General features: G+C 41.0%; 2 protein-coding genes across 5 annotated transcripts in view; one reads left to right on the forward strand and one right to left on the reverse strand.

The window, feature by feature from the left end:
• The window catches only part of ACBD5 (acyl-CoA binding domain containing 5), a 32,962-nt gene extending 32,370 nt beyond the window's left edge, over positions 1 to 592 (forward strand). For both annotated transcript variants that reach the window (XM_033165638.1, XM_033165639.1), the window contains one exon: positions 360 to 592. In XM_033165638.1, the coding sequence (XP_033021529.1) occupies positions 360 to 372 (13 nt within the window). In that variant the 3' untranslated portion in view covers positions 373 to 592. The remainder of the gene's footprint in view (positions 1 to 359) is intronic.
• A 2,695-nt stretch (positions 593 to 3,287) lies between these two features.
• On the reverse strand, positions 3,288 to 18,122 carry MASTL (microtubule associated serine/threonine kinase like). Of its 3 annotated transcripts, XM_033165635.1 has the most exons (12): positions 17,892 to 18,120; positions 16,870 to 17,007; positions 16,284 to 16,423; positions 15,333 to 15,421; positions 13,530 to 13,636; positions 12,817 to 12,961; positions 12,207 to 12,379; positions 10,274 to 11,503; positions 9,800 to 9,935; positions 5,297 to 5,410; positions 5,110 to 5,211; positions 3,288 to 4,310 (listed from the first exon to the last, which is right to left on the reverse strand). In XM_033165635.1, exons 1-12 carry the CDS (start codon positions 18,096 to 18,098, stop codon positions 4,153 to 4,155), a joined length of 2,739 nt encoding a protein of 912 aa, XP_033021526.1. In that variant the 5' UTR covers positions 18,099 to 18,120; the 3' UTR covers positions 3,288 to 4,152. The 3 variants fall into 3 exon arrangements, with proteins under 3 accessions (XP_033021526.1, XP_033021527.1, XP_033021528.1); XM_033165636.1 differs by lacking the exon at positions 5,297 to 5,410 and having other exon boundaries at positions 17,892 to 18,122; XM_033165637.1 differs by lacking the exons at positions 16,284 to 16,423; positions 17,892 to 18,120 and having other exon boundaries at positions 16,870 to 16,976.
• Positions 18,123 to 19,670: the final 1,548 nt, after the last annotated feature.

A 19,670-nucleotide genomic window follows, 5' to 3' on the forward strand; every position in this document is an offset into this window, starting at 1 on the left:
CAGTCATGTTACAGAAATGTGTAACGCAGCTTATTCATTTTAGTATTAAAATGCATAAAGTGAAACAGTAAATGGTATTAATCAGGGATGGTGTAATTCTAAGCCAGGCATCCCTAGCTAGCAGGGCCAGTGATCAGGGATGACGGGAGTTGTAGTCCCAAAATATCTGGAGGGCCGAGTTTGGGGATGCCTGTTCTAAGCAATTTAAGGCTTAGAACAAGAATATTGTAAAATGTTTATGGGTAAATGAAAGTGTTGGGGTAGCAATTTTACATGCAATTCCATCAAACTCAACAGACTGCTAAGTAGATATACCTATGATTGCATTTCAAGTTGGTGTTTTGTTCTCCCTTTCTCAGAAAACAGAACTGAGGATTCAATTCCTGATTTTACTTAAGGACTGCTAACATGGAGACTCTGGAAGGTGAAGTAATTTAAGAGACCTGCAAGAACTGCAGATGCTGGGATGGCTACATCTTTCTTCTATTTTTTCCCCTTTTGCACTACCTGGCATACCATACTTGAATGGTCCCTTTCTCTTAGGTTACAAATAAATACAACTATCCCATCCAGCAATCACACGAACCCTAAATTAATTGTTTTGGAATGTACTTTTTGGATGAACAGTCTGTAGAGTTGAAGGCTATTACTGCATCATCTACTGAGAGTGTTTCTTCTTCCCAAAGCTGGAATGAAGTTCCTTCAATTAACGAAAAACAACAAAACAATAATGAAATCCTGTGAATTGTTACTTTTAACATGATTTACCATATTTTATAATGCCGCAGAAGACTTTCCACATAGCATACAGAACATACAAAAAGGAAACTTTAAAGTCTGGAATAGTCCAAGTATCTGGATTGTATGACTGCAATTAACATTGTAGCTCTGGGAGATCTAATATATAAATTGCTGCTACACAGATGAGGTAGTTTTTAAGGAAACAAATCAAGTGTTTGAAGCTGTAGATTGTACTTCCATGGGGGACCATCAGTGCTTCTTTAAAAAACAAGTCAAGCATATTAATTTGTTAGAACAGCAGTCAGTTTGAATATGGCACGATAGACTCAGAACTCAGTACACAGAATAAAGTACGTAAAACGGCCCTGACACCCCCTAAGCTACATTGTCTTACTGAAATCAATGGAACAGGAATGTAAGTACAGTTTATTGTAAATAGTCCTTAATGTTCAGTTTTAGAAGTTGCATAATATTAATTTAGAAGGTGTTCAAAATGTATGTTAAAAAACCTACATTGCTGTCCCAGGAAATGTATAGAAACAGGCTGTTGTGAATGGATTGGCTCCAGTGCCAGGGCAATAGGAAGCTGCTGCTGCTGCTGCTGCAGGAAAATCCTGCATCCAATACCTTAAAGGTGACTAAGCTGTGCTACATGTGCAGGCTAGACCTGGTAAAAGGGCCTCTACTTTCTCACTAGGGTTATAAACCTATGACTATTACCAAATACAGCAGGTGAGGCTTGTATGATTGAATGTTCCTCCATACCAGAAATTCCATTATTTTAAATAAAAAGAGAGAGCTTTTCCCTACCATGTTTCTGTGTGGAGGATTTTTTTAAAAAAAATTGGGACAAGCATTCAGTCTTCCCACCTTCTGTTAGAAGTAGTGACAGTCCTGGCACAGATTCAGCTGGATTGCTCCTCGACTCAACCTAGTTAGCCCCTTCCTGCTCTCATGGCTAATCAGCACTGTCAGCTTAGACCACTGTCTGCATGTGCACACATGCACATGTGAGTACCGTACTCTAAAGCAGCAGTTGGCACCCAATCTTTTGTTGCATTTGCAGCTTAGGGCCATTGCTTTTTAGAACTTTAGGGCAATTTTTCTTTTTTCTTTTTTTTACATACCTAATTGCTGCAGCCTTTTCTCATACCCGGGCCCTTTACAAGTGCAAGTCCCTTTCCTTTAAACACTTTCAAGACAATTTTAGCATTGTCACTTTATTAGATTTCTACTTAATTGATTAGATACCTATTTGAATATAACATCCTGATAATTTCAGTTGTAACATCTCAGACTGCAACTAGAAGGGACTTTTCTATAGCAAATGAGAAAGCTAGCAATTAACTAACATTACATTTCATTATGATGTTATAAAAAATCAACCTGAAGTGATTGCTTTTCAGTTTGTGTATTGAAAAAAATAGAAAAACGTATTCTAGACCTGTGAAAAGAGCAGCAACTCCAAAGCTGCTTACTCCTTCATGAACCTACTGCAGTCAACTGACCTACTTTAAAGTAATTTCTGGATTGTGACATTTTTTGCACTGTGTAACTCTTCAGAGTGATGCATTACAGAAAGCTCATGGGCAGTGTTGCATCTGCTCTGATGGCAAGGTCTTGAAGAAAAGCACCTTCATATCTGTTATATGCTATATAAATAATGTAATTACAGGAGTTAGAATTTCTGCCTTGTTTACTAGAACATAATTTTGAAGTTTATTTTAAAAGTTAGTTCATTTTAATCTACTGTAAATAACATTTAATAAAGAATGACAGGAGCATTATCCAAGGACGTTTTATAACTGAATGATTGAATGTAACATAGGCCTGTTTGAAGTTTAAGATTTCAAGGTTTTCAAAACAGTGACCAGGTCAGAATATGACAATAAGAATACTGTACTCTTGTCCTAATTGTTCCAAGTTGTTTTTTTCTCATCAAGGATGAAGGGGATCAGCTTCAGAAAATACTCTTTCTTAACAAGGACAGTCTTCCTTCTGTTTCATAGCTGGTTTTCACCAGAGCTTCAGGGCACAGCTTAAGGAAGGGGAGGTAGGAGAGCAGTTGTGGAAATACAAAACTTCCAGCCTTCCCCAAAGGGTGGAGGGTGATAGCAGCATGTAAATCAGGTAGTGTGTCTCAAGAACAGGTAAGTACTCCAGCAGATTGTCAGGTTTTGAGACACTTTCCTCTAATAAGCCATTGGGGTTCAACTGGGGGGTTGGGAATCACTAGTGGGTCATGGCCTGACCCAGGGTGGGTCACAACAGGAGCGCTGTCACCATGCAAATATATAGTAAAAGATTAAGAAATGGGCCCCCATGTCTGGGTTAAAAGTGGGTCCTGAGCCTGAAAAGTTGAAGATACCTGAAGATACCATCACCACTGATTATATAAAGGAGGAAACTAACTGGGAATTGCAAAGTAGGTAGGCTCTGAGAGCAGCTAGCACACAGCTCTCATTTTATTCATTTGCATTGACAGCTCAGTTGTTTCAAAGTATTGCTCTATACACCTTGCAGAATACCAGTACACCTGCTGAAAATATTGTGTAATCATTTATTCTGGGCTGTTAAGATCAATGAATAACTTCACACCTTTATCATTTATTTATTGCATTTACTGGCAGCAGTATGTAGGCAGGTGTTAATTGCTGAATTACTCATATTGCCTACAGGTAGAAAACTGGCATTATACAGGTGGGATAACCTCTGTAATGACTGCTAGATAATTCAGATGACAGCTTCATTTTGAACATGATAATATTTTGAATTAAAGACAGGAAACAATACAAAAAATAAAATGACAGTTGACTAGATAGATAATAGGCTGATTGATGGCATTGGTGTTCATAGGTAAGGTGGGTGGGAGAAACAGACCTTGACAATGACATTAGAGATAATTTAGTACATTGGCAGCTTAAGCAGCAGGGCAGGCAGTATACAAATTACCTAAAGTATGTGGAAAACAATGGGATGCGAGCCTCTTTGGGCTGCTCTACAGGCACAGCTTGAAAGGTCAGAAAACCAGTTTTGAATTCAGTCTGTAAAGTGGCTGAATTGGAGGCGCCAAAACAATCACTATGCACTTAACCTCCCAGGTATGCTCAACGACAAAGCAGCTCTTCCTCCTAACGTTTGACGTTTTGTTCAGTGTCACTGTGTTATACCACCATTAAATACATAATACTTAAAGACTTACATAAGGTGCTGTAAGTAGACTAAAAATATAGTTCAGAAGCTGTTTGGAATGAATGGTTTCAATACAGCTTGTAAGAAATATATATAGAGAGTTAAAAGCAAATCAGGTTTTTAAAAAACTTAAGTGTGTTAGAAAATAGAGAGTAAAACTTATGTTAAGGAAGCTTCTTAAATGTGCAGTTCACTGCAAAATAATTCCATTTTCCCATACTACAAGCTAAATCCAGATACTGTTAGATGCTGAGCATTATTCCTAGCTTCAAAATAGGAAGTATCTGTTTCATCATCTGGCTGCGGTATGAAGGGCATGGTCTGATTATGCAGATTATCCCAGTCCACACCATGAAAGAGGGGGTGAAGTTTCAGCTCTGGAATAAATTTTTTTTAACAAAGGTTAGATTTCTTTGCATGAACACCTTGCACTTTCCAGGTTCTTTGTCTGATTCTGGATGTCTGCAATGTATTTTTTCTTAAATTTGTCTGACTGTATTTAGAGTTGTAAGACTGAAATCAAACATCTGTCTTAGTAAGGATTTGCCAACCTACTCCTGCCCTAATAGATTTGAAATGTTTTTGCAAAGCATTCATCAAAGTTCTCTTTCTACAGTAGGTAGCCCTAAGCCAGCACTTTGTTCCCAGAACTTGCATGCTCTAGACAATATGAAGCAGTCTCTAGACAGCAACTCCATGATGTGTGGATTTGATAAACCAGATTCACACTAAAGGAAAAAAACAGAAGCAATAAGGCAGTGTGGTGTAGTGGGTAGAATGTGAGGCTGGCTCAGGGAATCTGGGATTCAAAGCACTGCTCAGCCATGAAGCTGACTAAACAAGCCATGGCTGTATCTCCGCCTATCCTACTATTTTGAATTGCTACAAGGGTAGAAGAGAGGGAAGAACCACATACACTGCTATGGGCCCCATGGAAGAATAAATAAAATGGTTCTTGCCTTTCACTGCATTTTCATCTTGTGTTGTGATTTTTGTAACCTGGCAGCTACAGTGTTGGACTAACCATCTTCATGCATAATGACTAGAAATGGCTATAGCAGATAGTCTTCCCTCCAATAACGCATGTACTCAAACTGCAGGTTTCTAAACTGCTAAAGAAAAACCATAATGGTAACATTAAAGAGATAACTAAAGAGATAACTAACATATACTAACCCTTGAGTCCAGCTCGCTTACTGCTCTCAATGGTTAAAAGAACTTCTATTGCATTCTGAGCACCATCTGACAATTTCTCTTCATCTTCAGGCCATGGAATATCTAGAAACACACACAAAACATCTCTGTACTTATGCTGGACAAGCAACCTCTGAAATTAATTTTGCTCGAAAGTAAGGTAATTTACCCCTTTTCAGAATATTCTGGAATACTTGTTGTGGTGTTTCATCATTGAATGGTGGAATTCCAGTTAAAAACTCATACAAGCAAACTCCAAGTGCCCACCAGTCTACTGCAGGACCTGAAGTGAAGAAAGTCCACATAAATTGAACACCATGAGAGGTATTATGTTAAGGTGTATTGCCTGGGAAGATACCAAGCGCCCAAACACCTGTTATTCATGAAAGCAGCATACAACGCAGAAATTGTTTCCTAATCACCTTCCCTTTTCCCTTCTGCTATTCCCAATATATGTTATTGTTTCCTTAAAACGACAGAAGGCAGAGCAAAGCAAGTCACCTCCCATTCTAAACCACCCTGGGACTTTCAAAGACCAGTTGTGTAAGCAAAGAGAAACTCAAAAGTCTGCATTTCCTAGGTTTTAAAAAGGAACCAAGCACATCATTTAGAGCAGTGCTGGCCAAACTTGTCCCTCCAGCTGTTTTTGGACACTCCCGTCATCCCTAGCTAACAGGACCAGTGGTCAGGGATGATGGGAATTGTAGTTCCAAAACAGCTGGAGGGCCAAGTTTGGCCACCACTGATTTAGGGACTCCTATTAAAAATAAATTCTGAGTTGACTAATGATTGCAGAGAACAAGTCATTATTATAAAAATACTGTACTTTTCTGTGTATAAGACTAGGTTTTTTACTTTGAAATTATGTTTAAAATAGGGGGGGGGGCGTCTTATACATGGATAGTGCATGGGGGGTGTGGGATTGGTTTATGCCGCAAGCTGGAGATTGTCAGCAGCGTGTCATTGGTGGCTGCGGCAAGGGGTGGTGTTGATTGGCTATCGCTGCTGCAATTGGGCGGGCAATTGGCTGCTTTTGCCAGCGAGGGGACATATGTTAGGAGGGGCAAACCTCCCCCAAAAAAGCTCAACAACTCTGGGCAATCTCTCCCGTTTTCTTAATTTTTAGTCCCAAATTGGGGACGTCTTATACATGGGGGCGTCTTATACATGGGAAAGTACGGTAAACCTTTATATGAATATCTAGTGTAGAAATAGGCACCAGAGAAGCTCAGATTCAACTCTGCAGGACAACATATGGCTAACTTCCACTTACTTGCTCTTTGACAGCTTTAAGGTTTACAAAATTATGCATAGCATGGAGGTGTACAGAAAAAGCCCCACCCCCCTTTCATAATACTATAACTTGTAGACATCCAATGAAGGTGAATGTTGGAAGAATTAGGACAGATTTTAAAAAATACTTCTTCACTCAGCTCCCCCAGGAGGGCAGTGATGGCCACCAGCTTGGATGGCTTTAAAAGAGGATTAGACAAGTTCATGGAAGAGATGGGTATCTGTGGCTACTAGACATGATGGCTTTGCTCTACCCTCCACAGTTGGAGGCAGCAATACATCCAAATACCAGTTGCTGGAAACTACAGGAGGGGAGACTGTGCTTGTGCTCATGTTCTGCTTCCGCGTTTCCCAAAGGCATCTGGTTGGCCCCTGTGAGAACAGGATGCTGGACTAGATGGGCCACTGGCCTGATCTTAACAGGCTATTGGTATGCTCTGAATGAAACTGAATACTGATCAAGTGCAGTCAAAGACCAAGCAGGCAAAGCTGCTGAGACACCACAAGCTATTAAAAAGCAACATGCACCCTGCAGCTGCTGCACAGCTAAAGCTCCAGACAACCCATCATGTCAGGAAGGAAGGATGCACTTGCTGTGAAAACTTGCTTGCGCTGCAGATGCTGGTACATTTTCCTGCTGTTTCACCCACCCCCACTGTCCAATGGGTTCTCGGTACACACCGGTGAAACCACCCAAGAGTATGTGCTTGTGTGCATGAATACAACAGGTGAACTGCATGACCCCAGTCATCAGACCACAGCAACTTCGGTAATTACAGAAGTTTCTGCCAGCTGGTAACAAATTGTTTGGTTCATACATTATATCTGTGTTTGAATACTAAATGGCAGATAGTCAGGAGCATACATATGAGAAACCAGCCCATTCATTTAATCAATATGGTAGTTTTCATATGGAATAAAAAAATAAAAACTAGGTATATCAAGGCGCTGTGGTTTAAACCACAGAGCGTAGGGCTTGCTGATCAGAAGGTCAGCGGTTCAAATCCCCGCGATGGGGTGAGCTCCCGTTGCTCGGTCCCAGCTCCTGCCCACCTAGCAGTTTGAAAGCACGTCAAAAGTGCAAGTAGATAAATAATTACTGCTCCGGCGGGAAGGTAAACGCCGTTTCCGTGCGCTGCTCTGGTTCACCAGAAGTGGGTTTGTCATGCTGGCCACATGACCCGGAAGCTGTACGCTGGCTCCCTCGGCCAGTAACGCGAGATGAGCGCCGCAACCCCAGAGTCGGACACGACTGGACCTAATGGTCAGGGGTCCCTTTACCTATATCAAGTTACCTAAAACCTATTTCTACAATTCAGTTTACCTCTTGATTTCTAATAAAAATATATCCAGCAATCAGTGAAGCAAGTAGCATTTAATAATGTGAGAAAACTTGGATTTTGGGGGCGGGGGAAGAGTAGGAATATGCATAAAGCTGTCAAAGTCTAATAAGATCACATCCTATAGGAAGTGTTGAGAAAACTGTATTTCATATTTGATAAAATGGCCACATTTTTCAAGTCAGGCTTCCTGATTTTTCACTACAAGACAATCTTATATGGTTAAAAGTCAGATGGCACACAGTTCCCACACTTCTCCATTTATAAATGACACTCTGTCCATAACTCCCAGCATTATTACTTTTCTTCCTGCCCTTTCTATCCTTAGGCTCTGCTCCTATATATCCTCAAGCTGTCCTTCTCCCCTGATGGGTCTGTGCAGACTACACCAACTTCTTTACCCCAATCTTAAGTGCCAGTTTAGATGGATCCCTCTTGGTATCCATGACTAGACAAGGAGCTGCAGACAGCACAGGACCCAGTTTGCCCATCTCAGCTCTAGTTTAGTATGTGTTTTGCTAAAACTAGATTGTCCTATTATAGGGAAACTATGTTCAAAAGAAGGATTGTAACTTGGGTATGTTGGTTTCCTTCTGTGAGAAGCCAACATTAATTCTACAGATTTTTCCAGGTGATTAGTTATGTGCTATTGCTACTGCATGTTAACCTTTGCAGGATAGACCTACTAACTGCAATTAAGAGTGGTAAAAGAAATTACTGTAGTATGTTTCCACCCTCCACATGAGATTTGTTCTTTAAAATATAATGCAGTATAGCAATTAATCACCCTCATCATCTCTATGCAGAAGGCTTCAGAATACAAAAGAATTGAGCATTCTGCTAGGATTACAACATGGCATTTGTAAGCAAGGAAGGAAGGACAAGGAAATGTTTTACTTATTGCCAGTATGGCCTGGAAAGAAGAACAATGGAATTCAAGATCTTCCATGGAATGGGTCTTATGCCGTATTAAATGTGCTGGGCATTAAGGTGCTACAGTGTTTTTATTACTTCTTGTTGTTGCTGTTGTATAGTTATTTATTTCTACCCCACTCTTTTCCCTGACAGAACAGGGAAAAGATGCAGCAACAGAAGCTGATACAGCTATATGCCAAGCCATGCGGATCTCTCACTGTTCTTTCCTCTTAAACAGTGTGATCAAATTATGCTTTGATTGTTAAGGGCTATTATCAAACTTACCAGTGACCTGAACTCCTGTGTGTAAAAACAAACAAAAAATACCAGGGAATCATTTTGATAAATATATATATTTAAAACTTCATTACATTGCACTCAGTTTTTAATTATTTCTAATGAGTAACATCACTAAAGACAAGTATCCTAGCTTTGCTTCCTTAAAAAAATGGTTAACTTAATATATAAACACACAATGAATATCTTGCTACATTGTCTATTTATCACATACTAGCAGGCATTAGAGAAGTTTATAAATTTTGCAGGATCAAATGGCAATACTTGCAAACTATACTGCTCCAGGATGCAACTCAAGGGTTGTTCTGTATGTGTGAATGCATCTGCTTAAGCTAACAGTGCATATACAAAAAATTGTGTGTTAAGGATACCCATATTTTCTTATGCACTCTAAGAGGAGCATTTGGTCATACCATTTCCCTTCCTGTTATTCTGAACTGGTGCAAATCCAGAAAAACCTAGCCAGGAGAACAAACCAAACTATTAAACCCTGGTTTGATCCTGTTTTGTTCCACCCCAATGTGAGAATAAATCATAGTTCAAATTTATCTGCAATGGGGTTTAGACCATACATAACTGTGATTTAATGAAACGCTGAAAGCAAAAGCTTTCACTTTCCTCCCCACCTTTGCAAAGAAAATTGAATTTAGGAACCTTTAGGGTAATAGTGCAACGGAAGACTAAATAAGGAAAAGAAAACACCCTTAACCCTTAGGAACTTCTAAGGTTAAACCCAGATTCCAGTAATGTCTAACACAAAAGTGCTCTCAACTGCAGTGAGAAAATATGTGTAACAGATACATGAAATTATACTGCAGTTTGCTTACCATGAGCCTTTGCTAAGAGGAGCTCAGGTGCCAAGTAGTCAGGGGTTCCTAAAATGCGTTCTCTCTCTACTGGAGTAGCTCCTCTTCGGACACTCTTGGGGGTCCTGTATGGTGTACCACTGTTTCCTTGAGGGGTCTGATGTGCAAGAATAGATATATTAAACACAGGTATCAAACAAGCTATAAGTTTATACTTTTCACACTGGCTGTAGGCTCAATTACTTGAGCTGTGGAACTGAAAAAGCATCCAGCAATGATGGCCCCTCAGAATCTATATAATAATAATAATAATAATAATAATAATAATAATAATAATAATAATAATAATAATAATAATAATAATAATAATAATTTATTTGTACCCCGCCCATCTGGCTGGGCCTCCCCAGCCACTCTGGGCGGCTTCCAACAAAGATTAAAAATACATTAAAATGTCACAAATTAAAAACTTCCCTAAACCTGTTTAGTACCTACCTGAAATACACTGTAAGGTGCTCCCTTTTGTGCAGGTGTAACAGTCATGGGATAAGAGCCACTGCAAGCAGAGAGATCCATTCCTTCTACAGTCATCCAGCTAATTCTCGATGACGGCTCAGATGTATTAGACACATTGATCTGACTGTTGTAACTCCGAAAAGCAACCACATTTTTCTTTAAGTGTTTCAGTGCCTTCATCTCCACAGATGAAGAGCAGTGAATGTCAGTGTGCATTTCAGTGACACCTTTCAGGTTTTTGTCCTGCTCATGATGCAATGGTTTGCTCTCCTGGACAGCATGTACTTCTTCACTTCTTGGCAAGTCATCTGAGCAATAAGGTGATGTTGTTGACATGTTCTCTGTTTTTAGCTCCTCAAAGGTGAGTTCTTTAATGCTTCCATCGAAATCGGAAAGGCGCTTTTCCAAGTGACTCTCTGCAGTAGATACTTCTCGAAGGGATAGATCCGAGTCTACACTCATGCTTGCTAAAGACTTTTCATCATCAATGCATAAGAAACTGGAATTCATTTGTTCCTTTTTATCATTTTTTTCACAATCTGCATCTAGATCACGCATGAGATTCTTTGCTATTAGAGGATTGGCTGGTTTGCCACCCCTGTTTTGTTCAGTGCAACAGCAGTCTTTTGCTTGAGCTTCATTTGTACAGGTCTCTTGCAGACGTCCATCAAGTTTTAAAGAACAGATTTCAGTTGTTAAACCTGTGCTTTGTTTCTCTGGAATTTTACAGCCCCGTTTGTATTCTGCACTGCTTTTTTTGGCAAGGATCAGTTCTTGTGAAGGACTGGTGTCAATTGATTCAAAAGATCTTTTGACACCTCGCATCTCCAGCATTGTCTCCTCCTTCTTATCCCCCACAAGACTGCCCAAGGCCAAAGGGGACAAGTGGTAACTAGATTTTGCAACCTTCTTAGTCAGATCAGGTTGTTCTGTACAGCCCTTTTCTTCCCATTCTTTATATTCTGAAAGACATTTCCGGGCGAGGTCTTTAATAGCGCTAGTCCTTATAGAAGTATCACATGAGTCAAAATGTCCAATCCGTCCTTTGCGCCTGTTCCCAGAGTCATTCCTGCTAATAGGGGAGATGACAGACTCCAGCATTTTCTGCTTTAAGCCTTTAGCATCATTGACAAGCAGAAAATGTGTATCCTTGGCCTTCTCTGGAACATTCTCTTTGCCTGGGGCAGATGAGAGTATATCTTCTGCTTCCTGAAAAATCAAGTACTTCCAAATGTATGAAAATGCTTAAAGGAATTAATAAATTATACAAACTTATTACACTATTCCCTATTCCTCCTTTTAGTCTAGAGACCCTGTCCCAGGGCAGCTTAACATACTGTAATGTATATTAAATTTGCAGTAGATTAAAACAAAAGGAATACAACAGCAACACTAAATTGTTTCCCTCCAATTCAAGTGCATGCAGAAAGGGTTTGGTCCTAGGTGCCTGTTCTGGCGATACTCCTCTTCCCCTTACCCCAAATCTTCTATGCATCGTAAAATCAAGGGAAGATCTAAGGTTTCTTCATTTTTACAGGAGCACCATAATCTTTCTATTTAGACCCTATGTGAAAGCAGAATTTGATTTGTTGCTCCAAGAGACCTTGTGTTCAGACCCAAAAGGTTTCTCCTAGTTCAGGGATTGTGTTTCTTTACACAGCATGTTTGAAGGAAGGAGAACTGGAGGACGTTATGTGAGCCCTAGGATTACTATACGCCAACCTTGGAAACTGCTTGTACCTGTATTGAAAAGCCCAAGAAGATAGAAGATTTAAGGACTGCCCTTCTGGGAGGTTAATGTTTTTAAGCTTTACAATGCCCTTCTCACAGGGTAGATTCTGAATGATTTATTTAGAGGAAAGTTAGAGGAAGAAAAAAAGAAACCACCAGAAAGAAAAGAAGTCGTCCTGACCTGCACGTCTTTCTCCCACCTGGGGCTGCTGCAGCACTCTGACTCCATGCTAGATAATTGGGTGCGGGAATGGCTACTGGCGCTGGAGGTCCCAAACCTTTTCCTGCACTGATGCAGAGTTGGGGTCAGACTCCTCACAGGCATTCCTGGTGTTACAGCCGCAGAATCAAAACCTTCAGAAATAGCAATTCATGTTTTTTATGAAGACACAAAAAGCATTGTAACCAGTTTCACGGCAAATCTGCTCAACAGTGAGGGAAGACTAGACAGAGTATGTAACTATCAGCTTGTCCTGCCTTACGCGCACATAAATTGGGAGTTGCCTGTACTAATAATAAACACCTACAAAGAAACACCACACACAAATCTCAAAGCTGCACAAAAAGCAGCATAAATGATAATGAATAAATTAAAAGTTAAAAGAACCTGGAGCTGGAAGGAGACCACAATAGGCACTGATCAATTCCTGGGAGTGGCCTATGTTCCAAAAATGGGATGCCACCACCAAGAAGGCCCTTCCTCCAATCACCACTTGCCACATCTCTGATGGCAAGGGCATTCACAAGAAAGCATTTAGACACATGGAGATAGGTGACTCTTTTATACTTACATGCTTTCAGTAGCTTGTTTGACACAGAACTGTAGTCTTTGTGGTTCACGGATAGCGGGGAAACAAATCGTTGAGAAAGCTGAGGTGTATTTCCACAAAGAGGGCTTGGACTAGGTGCATGCACTGTCCCTGCCGCTGGGGTATACTGTCAAAATGAGAGAAGCTTGTTCAACAGATACACATATAATCAGATACAAGACAGTCCATAACATTTTATTATTACAGTCCATAACATTTTATTATTTCATATCCTACACACACATACACACTTGATATAACTGGATCTTTGCAACAAAAGGTTCTTTTAACATGCTTTATGCCAGGGAAGCGGAGGCTGTAGCTCTCCAGATGTTGCTGGACAAGAACTCTCATCATCCCTGGCTATTGGCCATGTTGATGGGAGTTGGGGTCCACAACATATGGAGGACCATAGACTCCCCATCCCTGCTTTACAGAGAGAAGGAAACATAAGCTGAAATTCAGGGAATGTCTAATACTCCAAAAGACTGAGAACTTTCTCAGAAAATTTATTAGAACCAGGAAAAGAGTTGTGCTCACAGGTTGAGAAACATGCTTTCCACGCAGGAAGTCCCAGGATCAATCCCTATCATTCTGTCTGAAACTGCCAGTCAGTGCAGGCAATACTGAGCTTTATGGACCACAAGTATAAGCCAGCTGCCTATGGGAAACAGGAAATTATTTTGTCTACTTACAAAACCCAAGGAACTGATGAGAGACAGCACTTGTCCAGGAGTACGTGAATAGTCTTGCATGGGTTTAGACATGGATGGTGTAGTGAGAATATCCATCATATTTATCTCTGAAGAAAGAGTAAGAGTATTAGGACCTACTTTATAATTTGGTTTTAAAAAGTGTTTTTAGACTGCAGTGAAATGCATTTAGCTCTAACTTTAGACTATAGGCCCCATATGAACAGTAGAAATGGTGACAGGAGCACCAAACAATGGTTTAGTGTGAATATGTGGTTCCTGGAGAGAAAATGCTGCAGTTACAACACTCTTCCCTCAGTCATCTTGCTACTGAGCTGCTGTGAGCCAAGCTATCATTTAGCTCATGGTTTGTCTCACTCCAGATAAACCATAAGCTGCAACAGAGGCTTAGGTTTACAGCAGAGGTGGGGAAATTCTGGCCACCTGGCCGTCTTATTTGGGCTTTGAGGCTGTTAGCCCACCCACCACGATGGAGGGTGGACAGGGCTTAATCCTGCACTGGCTGCTGGAGGAGACAAACCACAAGCCCAGATTCAGATAGCACACTGAGCCAAACCATGGCTTAAGCTTATGGTAGTACAGCAGCAAGAGGTCCTGGGGAGGAGCACAGTGGTCACAATTTCCTCTCTAGGAATCCTCAGACTTGTGCGTTTGTGCTAAGCCATGCTCTGAATAGTGTTATATTTGAACCAGCTCTACATCCAAGTCTTTCCTCCATCCCCAACATCTCCCTTGGATGTCCCATCACCTGAGGGAATTAATTGTGCTGTACTGAATTGTTATAATCTGTGTAAGATGCACTGGGGATTATCTGATCAAATGGTACAAATCTTAGTACAGTACATGGTTTAGCTATTTATACTTGCACTTACCAGTAGAGGTCACTGCAAGCCCAAATATTATTTTATTCAAATTTCATATAAGCTTGAGCATAGTAAAACTAAAAGCAGCTCCTTACAATGTTGGTTTTTTGACAATGTGAAGAGTTCCAAGCTTCTCCAAATGTTTAGTTAAATAAGAAAAAAATATAGGCATGTTAAAGAGGCTTGTTTTGCATATAGCTGGCAGCAGTTCCCACACTGTGGCTCTTGGAAAATAACTCTTGAAGAAATTGCTTCTTTTGATCTACACAGAAGCATATACCTAAGGAAGGTCAGGATTGCTACTGAAGAGGAAAAATATATGTGAATCAGACTGAAGAAGTTTCACAGGGGGGAAAAAACCTATACCAAAAAAGCACAAAAATGCTTACATTACACCTTGCAAATATTTCAGTAAGAGTCACCAGCCTGAAAAACTACTTGACTTTCACATGTGCCAGCATTTAACTTACAGCACAATCCTATGCTTATTTAATAGGAAGCAAGTCCTGCTATTCAAGGAATCCTACTTGCTAGTGAGTGTTTATAGCAGCTTTCTTCATCCTGGCATTTTGGATGACCATTCCCATCAGTCCCAACCAGCATGACCAATGGTCAATGATGATGGAATCTGCAGTCCAAAACATATGGAGGGCCTCAGGTTTGCGGAAGGCCGGTTTATAGGATTGAAGCAGTTGTCACAAGCAACCTGGAGGAAAAAAAACGAACTTCTCCAACTTAAAAATAATGTCCCTGTCTGCTCACCTGCAGGTGATGAGGCAGACTTGTTAACAATGAATCTTTGTACATCTAAACTAACGCTAAGCATCAATATATATTTGGGAGAATTCCAATAATCTCTTAGATACACACACATATACACGTGTGTACGCATGAGATGGGCTGCGGTGTATACGTGTCTCACCTCTATTCAGAGTAACTCTGGAGAGACCAAAGTCTGTCAACTTAATGTGACCCTCATTTGATATCAGCATATTGTCTGGCTTCAGGTCTCTGCAGGTATAAAGAAAATGAAATAACATTGCAGCACAGATGCAGGTGGCTTATTGTAAAATGGGGCACTATTTTCAGAGGTCACATCCCACAAAAAGCTATCAAAGGAACATTCATCCATGCTAGGTCAGTAGGTCTACGCACCAAGTAGCTGTGATAAGAAATAAGTCTTCTAAGTTTGCATGTGAAGGACACAAATCCCTGTGCTTCAAAAGAAGAGGGCATATTTGTCCTGTGTTAGTAATATTAGTAGGGTTATTTTTTGCCATTAAGTAGGATATAAATGCAATAAACAACAACAAGCAGAAGGAGGTGGTAGTGTAAACTCCAGCAAGAAGAAGTGGAAGAGTTTGGATTTGATATCCTACTTTATTACTACCCGAAGGAGTCTCAAAGCGGATAACATTCTCCTTTCCCTTCCTCCCCCACAACAAATACTCTGTGAGGTGAATGGGACTGAGAGACTTCAAAGAAGTGTGACTAGCCCAAGGTCACCCAGCAGCTGCATGTGGAGGAGCGGAGACACGAACCCAGTTCACCAGATTACGAGTCTACCGCTCTTAAACACTACACCACACTGGCTCTCAAGACACCTCAACAGGTGCATAGGATTTTTTCTTCCTCTGATGAGGTTTTGCATTTATGTTAATATCACTTACCAGAAAACAAAATGCCATTAGGAGAACATGCTTACTTTGTCAAGCTAAGTGACATATTTGATTCCTTGAGGAACTGTGGTGAACTGCAAAGGCAACAGCTAGACTGACATAAGAGAGGAATTCAATTCTGCCTTGTTTAAACACCCGCAGTCTCCCTGGTCACAACTAAAAGTGGAATGAAATGCATCAAAAACCAATTTTACCTGTGGATTATCCCATGCCTGTGAAGGTAATCAAGAGCCAATGCTACTTCAGAAATATACTTCACTGCCATTTCTTCATCAAAATAGCCGTATATGTGAAGAAGAGATTTAACATCTCCACCAATGAGATACTCCATTACCTGCCAATGAAAAATGTTACTATAAAAGACATTCATTGTTCTCTTGAATGAGAGGTAACATCTATTATAATTCTATGCTTGGAGTGTGGGTGAAGTTCCTGATTTCCTTATATTACTGTTTTCTAGAATGCATGCCAGTTTCTAGAGAGGCCATGTCAGAAGTCATGATCTAGGCAGAAAAGGAAATTAAAGATGGGGATTTTTTAAAGGGCCATAAATCAATGGTGCCTTAATACAGTGATATACTTGGGGTCTCTACAGCTTGTTTCTTTTCCAAGTTGACTATCTTGAGAAAAGGTCAAAGTTGGTCAAGAAGAGAACAGAAAACAAAAAACAAATTTGAAATATTTTTAAATGCTACCTTTCAAAGAAGAAAGACTTGTCTAAAACTGGTTGGGGAGCATATTTTGGAAGCTACCTTAAGGCACTGTAAGTAGTTTACTCACCAAGTAGACATTGTTGGCAGACTGAAGTGAGTAGTATAAGTGCACAATGAAAGGACTTTTACTGAGAGCCAGGGCATCTCTCTCTGCCTGCACCTGATGGACCATATTCTTATTGATCAGCTCAGCTTTTTTTACTACCTGTAAAGCAATTCATGAATAGGTTGATAAACAGAGGAGGGAGGGATTCATTGTTTGTTTGCTTTTTAAAATGTTTTCATCTATCCAATACCTCACACTTTCAACAGATACTTACGTTTCCAGCATATCAAACCAAGCAGTAAGAAATAACTGAAAATGCTATTACCAATAACTGGTAAAATAAAAGCATACAAGCTAATACAGCAAATCTGAAACCTAGGGGCTAGTCTCAACTCACTTACCTGAGAGTGAGTTGTTTGCTGTTATTAATAGCTTGTGGAAATAGTTGTGGGGGGAGGGGAAGGGAGCCTGGAGCATAACTGACAGCATGTGCCACCCATAGGCGGGGCCTCCTTGGCTAGGAGCCACTACAGAAAAGTCTCTGTCTCTGTCTCTCCTCTCCACTCTCGAGGAGGCGGGAAGGCACCAGTCAGATGGTAACCAGATGAAAAAATACAATAATAATAATAATAATAAGTGCTGGATTTAGGTATAAGCTAAACAAGCTATAGCTTAGGGCCCCACTCTCTTGGGGGCCCCAAAAAAAATTAAAGGAAAAAAAACGATGTACATTTCCAAAATATAAGATAAAAAACAAGTAAAATAAAACCTTCATACACCAACAGTGTTGTGTAGGCTCCTATTTGTTATGTGCAAATGGCTTTAGATACCTATTAGGTCCATAAAGTACCATATAGCATATATTCAACACAAAAAACAGCGACAATTTGTTGTTGACAAAGGACAACTGGACATAGAAAGGGCCCCATTACCTCATCAAACCTAAATCCGGCCCTAATAATAATAATAATAATAATAATGGAAGCCGGTGGGCACTGCAGCGCGGAGGCTCCGAGCAGCAGCCGCACCTGCGAGCCGCTCACCTTGACAGCGTACAGCTTCCCCCCTTTGCGGCCCAGGTAGACCTTGCCGAAAGCGCCTCGGCTGATGGGCTTGACGATGGCGAAGTCCTCGATGGAGGGCGGTTGGGGCGCCGCGATGCGCCTCGCCCGGGACGAGCCGGGCGCCGTCTCCTCACGCAGGCTGCTGTCCTGGGGAGGCGCCGCCGCCGCCGGCTCCACCGACCCCATCCTCGCCTCCTTCCTCCTCCTCCTCCTCGCGCTCTCTACCTCTCCCGTCCCCCCCACCCGGTGCGGCCCCAGCCCCAGCCCCAGCTTCGCCCCGCGACAAATTCAAAGCTAAGCCCCGCCTCCAGCGTACGTATGACGCCAGACGTCAACTAAAAAAGGGGAGGGAAACGCGCCGGACGCCCGGCCGAGTCGTAGAGGTAGACTCGAATGAAGAGGTTTTCTATAAACACTTCCGGCTGAGCATCGGCTTCTCTCGCCCTCCCGTTGGACTTCGAAAGGCGCTTTTCATCACCATAGGGCGTGGCTGCTGGTCAAGAGACAGGGCATGTTCGTTTCGCCAGATGTCAAACAGATAAACAACTACAGTATATGGCTTTTAGAAGACATCTGAAGGAAGGGGTGTTTTTTTATATTTTGCTGGAGTGGCTGGGGCATATACCGGTAAATAGTAAAATCATCCTCATCTCATCTCTCTGTCCGGAGGGAACCAGCATATGACCAACCACAATCATAAAAGCTTTCAAGTTCTCCTGAACTCTTCATCAGGCTGCATGCTAAACTAAACAATGGGGTGGAAGTAGGGCGGGGAACAGAATTGTCCGGGAGTCCTTTATCTTTAAGGGTACTCGAAAGGCAGAAATTAGATGGATATTGGTGTCTAATATCACCATTGGAATGGATGAAGCATCACCAGTTCAATTGCTGTACGTCATGCACCTGTTAAAGGTCAAGGAACCAAGAGAGAGGGGAGTTTATTGGAAATTTCTAATTGTATACGTTCTAACAAAGTGTAAAAAATAGACTTTGCGACAGCTGAAATGAATAAAGCCAGTACTTTTGTTTAGGGGTACACAGGGGTATCCCTAAACATTTTGTGAATCTTTGTACTTTTGTCCATTCCTGCATTTATTTCCCCCGATTTGGACTATAAAATGGTTATTTTCTTGTGTCAAAATGAGAGTACCCCATAACATTTCTTTTTTTAGAAAAATGCACTGAATAAAGCAGATGTAATTGTTGCAAAATGCACATTTTGCATTTCGTTTTCATTTAACCCCACCTTTTACCTGTTACTTGAAGAGAACACTTTACCTATTTGATGCAGTGAACTGTGGTCAATGAAAGCTTGTACCATAATAAATCTAGTTACAGGTGGGTAGCCGTGTTGGTCTGCCATAGTCAAAACAAAATCGAAAATTCTTTCTAGTAGCACCTTAGAGACCAACTGAGTTTGTTCCTGGTATGAGCTTTCGTGTGAGCACTATCTGAAGAAGTGTGCATGCACACGAAAGCTCATACCAGGAACAAACTCAGTTGGTCTCTAAGGTGCTACTAGAAAGAATTTTCGATTTTGTTTTTCATAATAAATCTGTTGCAGTGTGTACCATTTTATATCTAATCTATATCTAATCTATCTATCTATCTATTTCTATTGAGTTCAAGGCCAAATGTGGTTTTGGGAGAAGGGCTATAGCTCAATGTTAAGATCCTTTATTTTGATTGTATACAGGCCCCAGGTTCAATCCCCAGCAGCACCTCCACATAGGGCTGGGCCACGGTGAGAACAGGATG

The sequence above is a fragment of the Lacerta agilis genome, chromosome 12, assembly GCF_009819535.1.
Source record: "Lacerta agilis isolate rLacAgi1 chromosome 12, rLacAgi1.pri, whole genome shotgun sequence".
NCBI classification, from domain to species: domain Eukaryota; kingdom Metazoa; phylum Chordata; class Lepidosauria; order Squamata; family Lacertidae; genus Lacerta; species Lacerta agilis.

Excerpts from the sequence above, each read along its gene's own strand:
- MASTL (XM_033165635.1), bottom strand. The coding sequence starts at position 18,098 with ATGGGGTCGGTGGAGCCGGCGGCGGCGGCGCCTCCCCAGGACAGCAGC. Across the intron at positions 15,422-16,283 it reads AGGCATGGGATAATCCACAG|AGACCTGAAGCCAGACAATA; the intron begins GTAAAATTGGTT and ends TTATACCTGCAG. Across the intron at positions 11,504-12,206 it reads GGTGGGAGAAAGACGTGCAG|GAAGCAGAAGATATACTCTC; the intron begins GTCAGGACGACT and ends TTGATTTTTCAG.